This window comes from Volvox carteri (assembly GCF_000143455.1).
Source record: "Volvox carteri f. nagariensis unplaced genomic scaffold VOLCAscaffold_1, whole genome shotgun sequence".
NCBI classification, from domain to species: Eukaryota; Viridiplantae; Chlorophyta; class Chlorophyceae; order Chlamydomonadales; family Volvocaceae; genus Volvox; species Volvox carteri.
Window position 1 is genome coordinate 418,416 of NW_003307545.1, and position 8,482 is coordinate 426,897.

At 53.4% G+C, this 8,482-nt stretch overlaps 1 protein-coding gene across 1 annotated transcript; it reads left to right on the forward strand.

The window, feature by feature from the left end:
• Positions 1 to 214: 214 nt before the first annotated feature.
• VOLCADRAFT_85804 (uncharacterized protein) lies at positions 215 to 3,532 on the forward strand (the record flags this gene model as incomplete). Its single annotated transcript, XM_002945590.1, has 9 exons — positions 215 to 293; positions 492 to 583; positions 679 to 849; positions 949 to 1,014; positions 1,623 to 1,685; positions 1,950 to 1,997; positions 2,358 to 2,471; positions 2,946 to 2,956; positions 3,019 to 3,532. 9 exons carry the CDS (start codon positions 215 to 217, stop codon positions 3,530 to 3,532), a joined length of 1,158 nt encoding a protein of 385 aa, XP_002945636.1.
• Between the last annotated feature and the right edge of the window lie 4,950 nt (positions 3,533 to 8,482).

An 8,482-nucleotide genomic window follows, 5' to 3' on the forward strand; every position in this document is an offset into this window, starting at 1 on the left:
TGGTGTAACAGGACCAGGGTCGCTCATGCCTCATTGGGTTGCAAGACCCTCGCCGTTAGCGTCGCCCACCCTGGAGCACGACAGAACCTAAGACTGTAGTCCTCCTTACTTCTTCCATGACATCGTACTAGGGAGCCATAGTAATAGTTAGTGGAAACCTTTGTAATACTACAAGGTTGTAAAAGAACACGTAGAGCTGAAGCCTGTTCGCGAAATGCCTCAGTCCTTTACAATGCTGCAGCCTGAAGGGGAGACCATAGTGGAGGTCAAGAGGAGTACTGGTGGAAAAGCAGGTGGGGGTTTCTGTCAGTCGATTATGTTATAGGCTGCAGCTGCAACGAGCGTCGCGAAGCATAACGCTTCGCGCCAGGGCCAGAGCAAATTTAGGGTAAACGTTTATTTTCAACTTAGAATAATTGGCATGGCGTAATTAATCTAACGTTCCACCTTTTCTGTCCCTCTTTCGTAATTGGACCTCCCTGACCTTGTAGACGATACCACCCTACAGCTGTCAGCCAGAGCTGCAATCGTCGACGAGCACCTGGACTCATGCATCGGTGCGCTTGAAAGCTCTACATCTACGGTAGGCAATTAGGCAGCTACAGCCGGCGGTTTGCGGCCTTTGCACAAACGTACCTTTCCCAGTTCAGTAATTGAGACGACATAACGCCCCCTCAGGTGTCATGCTTTGGGCGGAAGTACTCTTCCGTAGAGACAGCTCAGAAAATAGCAGTTCTGGAGCGCGAGCGTCAGAACTTGCGGCGCATCCTGCACGACATCGTCGACCTTGCGCGCACCCACAGCTCCGAGGCGGAAGCGCTAAGGAGTCGCTTAACAGAAGCAGAAAAGGTTTGCAATGTAGTAACATAGCTTGCTTGCCGGACGTACTGTACACTATTCGTCCTACTCATACAACAGCTTTAATGGACATTGTCTCACTTCCCGCAGGCCTTGTTAGCGGCGCGATTACCGCCGTCTGGTGACCTGGTCAGCGACCTACAAAGGCAAATCCAGGTGGGTTGAGCTCGCTTCAGGAAACGTGTTGTCTACCAACGCTAGTCCATCTGGTAACCTAACAACGTTTTTCTTTCAGCTGGATGTACCTCAAACATTTACAAAATGCGACATAGGCCAGCGACAGGGCACTGGTTTGCACCCGTGCTTAATGAACGCACGTACACGGGAATCATCACCCAAGGCCGAAACGCCGTAAAGGCATTCACCACGCCGCATCTTCTAAAAGTTTGAAACTTTTTACCTGTGCAGGTTCTGGAGGCGGAGAGGTCTGAATACCAGCAACGGATTTCCAAGCTCTCCCGGACCAGGGAGCTCACCACTCTTCGCCTGCGAGTAAGGAGACCGCGACTGCCTGAGGAAAGCCGGAACTTATCACCACGACCATCATCACCACTCCACGCACAATTCCACCGCGACGCGTGTGTGTATGGCAACGAACGTAGAAAAACTACGCTGAAAAAAACATCATTATCAACCACGATGGGTGGTGTACGGCCTCGGGGGAGCCTTCCACCGCATCTAAACATTGCCGTGTCCGTGTAAGCTATACCTTTGTCCCCTCTCGCCCCTTCCCCCTTCCCCCCTCCCCCTTCGATGGCGCACAGGACCTCACCTCCGAGTACCAAGGCATCACAGAGAAAGCAGAGTTGGAGCTTCGCAGACTCGAGGTACGACCCGTACATACGATGCATATGTGCAGTACCACACGCACGGCGCCAAACGTCGTACATTCGTCATCGCAGGAACCAGCTGCTAGTCTGTCAAATCCTTCTGACCTCCTGTGATTTTTGCCCCCTTAGCACACACGTCGCGCTGCCGTCACAACCCGGTGTCTGATCCCCTCCCTACCACCATTCCCCACGCCACCGCTGTTGTCGTTGTTGTTGTTGTTGTTATCGTTATTTTTCTTCTTGTTGTGCGCGCCTCCGCAGTCGGAGCTTGGCCGGGTGGAGGCGGCTCGGGAGGCTGCGCTAGCCGAGGTGATGCGAAGGGATGTGGGGTGCTTGGCTGCTGACAGAGAAGGGTAATTCTAAGCCGGACATTGTCCCCAAACGACAGACCTAAAATGAACCGAATATGCGATCTATTGTTTTATGAAATTATTATTTTCTAGTACATGGGACGCTTGGACGACGGTACGTCGCTAAGCATTAACCCGTCACATCGCGTGCCACGGGTGCATCGCATTGGTTTGGCGGCGTACTGCTACACGGCGCACTGCCGTGTTGATGTACTAGAAGTATGCGTCCTAGGTTTGCGACCTATGCTTCCTATTTCAAGTCCGTGGCGCGCCGTTCCTTCGCGCCGTCACCGCCCCATTCCCGCCCCTGTGTGTGCAGAGCCAGGAGAAGTCCCGGGAGATTCGAAGCTTCCAGAAGCGTTACGACACACTGAAGAGCATCGCTGAATCCCACCGAGAGGCAGTTATGGTCGCTAAAAAACAGGCTGATGAGGTGGGTCGGTGCTGGGGTCTGGGGGTGTCCGGGAAGGGAGGTCTGGAGGGGGGAGGGATCCCCAAGACAAGAAAAGAGCTTGCGGTGGCGGTGATGACGACGATGACGGCAAGTCCTTTATCATCTCATCTCAACCCACACACATACTCTGTATGTACTTCTCGTGGCTCGGTCCATTTACACGCACATTATTATTATCATTATTATTATAAGAGGTTCGCACGCAACCAGTGGGTGGGTGAGTGAGCGAGTCCACTGGGGCGTGGTTGGTAAAAGTCGTACGGCTGTACGGCCCAACCAGTTGTGTTACCTTTGCACTTGCGCAGTTTGCACTTCTCCACAATTAACCTCTATTGCTTGTTCTCGTCAGTTGGCCGGCGGTGGTGCGCACGTCAGCAAGCAGCAAGCGGTAACGGACAGCCTTTCCTTTTACTCCTGCCTTCCCCCCTCGCCTCCAACCCGCTACCTCCGCAGCCACCTGTCAAGTGGAACACACGTTTTTCACCTCGCGCATACACACCACACAACTGACGCTGTGTCATCTCAGCCCCATCAGCATCTGCGAGCATCATCGAGCATTTGATCCCAGCTACCTCCGCTACCCTCGCTTCCCTCAGACCGCTGCTAGTCACGCAAAGGCGATGGAGGCGCAGACAAGGCGGATCGCAGAGGCACGTGCCGGACGGGAAGCCGCCCTGGCGGAGCTGGAGACGCTGCGACGGGAGCATGCCGCCCTGCACGATGCGTTCGTTCGCGCCGGCGGCGTCGACCACCAGATTTCCATGGTTCGAAAGTCCTTTCTCACTCGAAGCAACGCAGGTAGCTGCAGCAGCGGCGGCGGCAGCGGCGGCCGCGTACGGAATCTGCTCAAGGGCCGCCATGGCTGGTGCGTGCACGCTCGGCCATGCGGCGGCGGCGGAGCTGGCGGCGCCGGCGGCGACACCACCAAGCTGACGCCGCTGTCATACGATAGCCAGGCGGCCTTGGAGTCGCTGATCAAAGGAGGGGAGCTGTTCCTGTGTCCTACTTGTCTCGCGAACGGAAGCTTCCGGACGCTGTGAGCCGGCACGGCCGTGGTGCTCTGCTGGGGAGTTGGCGATCGATGCTTTCGTGTGTATTAAAGGTCACCTAGCTGGCGAGAGGGAGAAGGACGCTTGCGGTGATGTGGGGTGGGATGGGCTGGGGGGGATCGCACCGCCTAGGTGATGGGCTCGTGGTGCGTGCGTGATGGGTGGGTGGTCGCGGGCGGGGCGGTTTACTCCTAAGCAGGGAAGGAGAATGGGATGGGATGGGATGGTGCTGCAACGGGAAAGCACGGGCGGCAGTACAGTCAGTATCACAGTACGCGAGGGAGCGGGAAGAGGGGACATCAAAAGGGGATGTCAGGAAAAGAGCGTGTGTTTCGAAGACCGGAATGTGGAATAACATTCCTCATGTCGAGCGAATTGAGCGAAATATGGCTTGGTAACTGCCGTCGTCAAGTATTATCTTTACTATTATCTTCTTTTCCAGATATCACGTATATAGAGACTTGTTAGCTATACAGTTGCTGTTGCTCGATAGAGATCTCGAGACAACTTATATCCCGTTGCGGCACGAAGAAGAACTTCGTCCGAGTATCGCTGAAGCCGCTATTTGCCTCAGAAGGCGCCAATCGATATTTTGTACATGAAGTATTGCATAATGCATAATTATACATTACGATTGATTTAGGACGATTTAGATCAACCTACTGTAATAGTAGCTATTTGGATTCAAATAGCATGTAGAGTTCAGGGGATATATGGTGGTGCCGGCGGCTTTGCTGCCTGACGGCCTTGCGGCCAAGTGTTTTCTTACGAGTTGCTTACATTCGGATGTCGTACGGTGTGTTGGACGCATCAACCTGACGAGAATGAAGGGCCATCGTACCTCAACCCACTCAAGACATAATACATAAGTTCATGGAGCACAGTGGAGTCTTTTTTGGTGTTTCTTGCAGATACAGTGGTCATCCGCTCGGCGCGGATGTTTTTGTTTTTCCACATTTCAGATTGTATCGTTGTCTCGAGCTATACTTGATACCGCTTGTAGAGGTCAATGTTGACCACTTGCCGGGCATGTCTTGTTGTTGTTGTTGTTACATGGTCGTGGGGCGTTCCCCGTACCTGCAAACCACCCTAGTACGAGCCGAGGGCTCAAGGGCTGCCAAATCGCCTATAAGCACCATCCTACCTCGCACTTCCAACGAGACAAGTGATGAAGTATACTAACGACCAAAGGGAACGATAGAGTTGCGGTGAGACAATATACGTTCCAGCATCCTTGCCAGGCGTTCAGGTTCCCATTTCATAGCGTCCTTCATATGTTCGAAGCGTGGAAAGCCCATATCAGATCTGATTTCATCGTACATGTGTGTGGCACCTCGGTTAGATCGGACCAAGCATAGGCACGATACTGCTGGGAGGTCCGTTGGCTCAAGCCTGAGTCTTTGTAGCACCCATAGATCACATGGCTTTTGTTTACATCGTGCACAACATGATATGTTGGACGAGCCTGACTTGACAAAAAGAGGGGGGGGGCAGGCGGCAGGTACCAAGCTGTGTGGTCATGTTGGAGGAGGAGGAGGAGGGGGACAAGGGATGGGGACTTGTGTGGGCTTGCAGCAAGGGGGAATAAAGTCCCCCGCCATTACCCCTCGTCAATTGTCTGTGCGTCGTCGTATCCCACCCCCAAAAACCACCACTCAGGATACACATGGCTCCACACGTGCCCTCTCAAACGGCAGCTAGGCGGTTTCTCTTCTCGTCATCTTTTTTGGCATCATACAGTTCTCCTGCTGGTTCCACACTGCTTCGTGAAGCAGAGGACGCGTCCTTACTGGTGCCCTTCCTGGCGAATCTAGTTATCGACACTATTGTAAGAGTATGCACGAACACGTTACCGAGCTCACTAGAAGCTTCGCCGGCAGTTTTAGGATGTTTCACTTCGCTCACTGCTTCTAAACCGGCAGCTGTATATCTGCCTCCCTTGTTTCGTTCTTTTCCCTATGGAATTCGCAATCCTTTTCCCAATGTATGTATGTTGTTACAGGGTGGTTAACTTCGCCAGCGGCCCCTTTCCCGGGCAGTCCCTGCTCTCCCCTGCTAGAGGGGCACCCTAACACGTCACCCCATCCGACTTCAGAATGTATTCGTTGGGTTTGGCAACTCACCACCAGCATCCAACCAAATCTAGCGGATCAACGGCGCATCAACTTAGTTCCTGGTTAGCTCGCAAGTTGATCACGTCCTACATCGTCCATATGATGGGGGGCCACCTCCCATTTCAACACTCCTCAAATGTATGTATGTACATGATGTATGTATGTACACGAAAAACACAACACACGCAACACAACGCACACGCAAGCAGGCGCAAGCAGGTACCTTCCTAGCGGGGGTGCGTCACCCTCACCCTCTTGGGACGCATCTCTCTTCCCTTGGAAGGAAGAGGACGAGGAGCAGGAAGAAGGGTTTAGTTGGTTGTTGGTTGAGTCCTGTGATGCAGCGTCGCAATTCCTCTACGTGGATTGGGACCTCACGCATCCCGCTCCTGGTGTACTGGCCATATAGCTTTACCTCTCCTCCTTTTCTCGGCTTGTTTTGCTTTGGTTCGTGACGTATCTTGTCTAGGGCGTCCTCATATCGTCTGTAGTAGTTAAACCGTCACCGCGTTGGTTTAGAAGGGGACAAGATTCAGCCTTGGTCACCGAAATGACATAAGAGGTTAGCCATGGGTTTGTCGTACAGCACCTTCATGGGCGGCCATGGGTGAGTCTGGTGGCAGCATGGGGAGGGAGAGGGGGCAAAAAGGGGAAAAGCGGAAGGTTATTGGAAGATGGAGGGGAGGATGGATAAAAGAAGCCAGGATGGAGGGAGAGAGGAGAGATAAGGGTCGGGAGGTGGAGGGTGGCCTAAGAGACGCGAGGTGAACGACAAAAAAGACGATCAACAATAGCTGACCGGCTCGCTCCTCGGGTGAGCTCACAAACGCCAATTGACCAGAGCCTCGACCAGCCAATCATTTTTCAACCCACCGAACCACTTCTTCCGCGGCGGCACCGGCAGCGGGTGAGGCTCGCGGCCTGGGCGCGGCTGCCCACGGTGAGGCGAGCGCAGAAGACGACATGTACGAGGCTTACCGCAAGCGCATGATGCTGGGTTACAAGTACCGCCCCAACCCGCTGGGTAACCCCCGCCGTGCTTACTACTGATGGCCGGGGTGTGCATACGTAGGAGAGTGTGTAGATGCCGAGGGAGGCATGGGGGGATGGAAAAGTGGAGTTTGCGGTTTGAAATAAGTTCGTCCCGCAGATGCATTCTGGTTGACTTCAGGCAGTTTAAAATGAGTAGCGTAAGAGCTTACTGAGAACTTACTAAGTACCGTAAGGTCTCCGTCTTCATGTTGGTGGTTTGGGAGTTGTTTCCGACTGGAGTAGTGGCGACGAGCAGTTGGTGCGGTAGATGCAGTGGTGGTGACTGCGCGCTGTATGTAGGGAATCGTCTCGCCGTCCGGAAGCGTAGGAAGGTGAAGTGGCCATATATTTTTATGTGTGCCTCTGTATGTGTACAAAGTGTATGTTCTGTTATATATTGATCTGGATCTGATACTGGGCAGTGGGATCGCTGAAGCACTCTCCCCGAGCGGGAGGAGACGGGCGTGCAAGTAAATCTGTGTGTGTGTCTGTTACACCTTGAGTTGTGCTACTGTCCAAAGGTGTGACAACGAGGTATGTAGGTGGTGCTCGCTATGTGAGACCAGCGGCCTCTCAAAAAGGTCCAGCTGCCAGTGAACGTACAACATATGCACAGACACACACAATGTGCACACGGTCGCAGCGGAAAGCGCATCAAACCTTAAATTCACAACCAACAGGTTGTACAGCACGACGTACATGACAACACAAGAGCAAAAAGGAGCAAAAAGGAGCAAAGAGGCAAATATCTATCTGTCCTACTGCAGCGGAGCTTTCTTGACGCTCCGGTCGTGTAGCATACGAGCAACGCCACGCATGTTTGATGACTTTTTCCTTAACCTCCTCCTCCACCACTTCCTCCTCCGTACGAATGCAGGACGACATTCCGTCGCTCTCCTCAACCCACGCCCACAATCCCGCCCCTTCCCACCCCCTACCTACACGCCCCCCTTCCCTGCAGCAAGCCCACGGCTCTCCGTCATTTCAATCCATTCGTCCGGTTACATCAACTTAAACGCATTCACGATGTTGTATGGTGTAGCTCATCCGCTGCTGGAGCTCCCAGTTTGAAAATCAACAATTATCGCTGCAATGGTGAACCCGATCCGATCGGATCACCCACTGGTAGCGTTGCTCTCTGCTGCCGTCCCCCTTCCGCAGAACTTAATATGACAACGAAGACCATTCACCCTTGGTATTCTCATAGGCCAGGAGGGTTCCAAGGAGAGCGATACCAATCAAGGCGCTGCGTGGCGTGTTAGATCTTAGTTCTGGGCCTGCCGCCAGCAGTTGTATGACACAGCTAGAGCAGCTATGTTCGCGTTGAGTGCAAAATTAGATAAGCTAAAGTTGTTCGCCCCAGATGTGAGGATGAGGTGTTTCGATACGCAGGTACGAGCAATACTGTTGTATGGTTGTCAAGCGTGGGGGCCGTTTATGCTAGCTGAGGTCTCGGACAGGCTCAGGAAGCGGAGTGATGCGAATAACCTTGCAGAGGGGCCCTTTGAGGCGTGCCTAAAGGACAGGGCAGTGCAGCTTCAGATATCTTTCATGCGGCAAATTGTAGGAGCTGCCAGACCAACACACCGCCTCTTGTTCGCAGAGCTATCGCAGCTACCCCTACACTACCACGTTCTCAAGCAGGTTGTGAGGTTTTGGAACCATGTCCGTTTACAGCGTGGGTCTGTGGCACACCAAGTTTTGCGACAGGAGGTCGCAGAATCCCTCTCCAACCCCGAAGGGCCCGGATGGGGGACACTACTCCTCCGTTTTCTATGTTTTTTGGGGCACGATG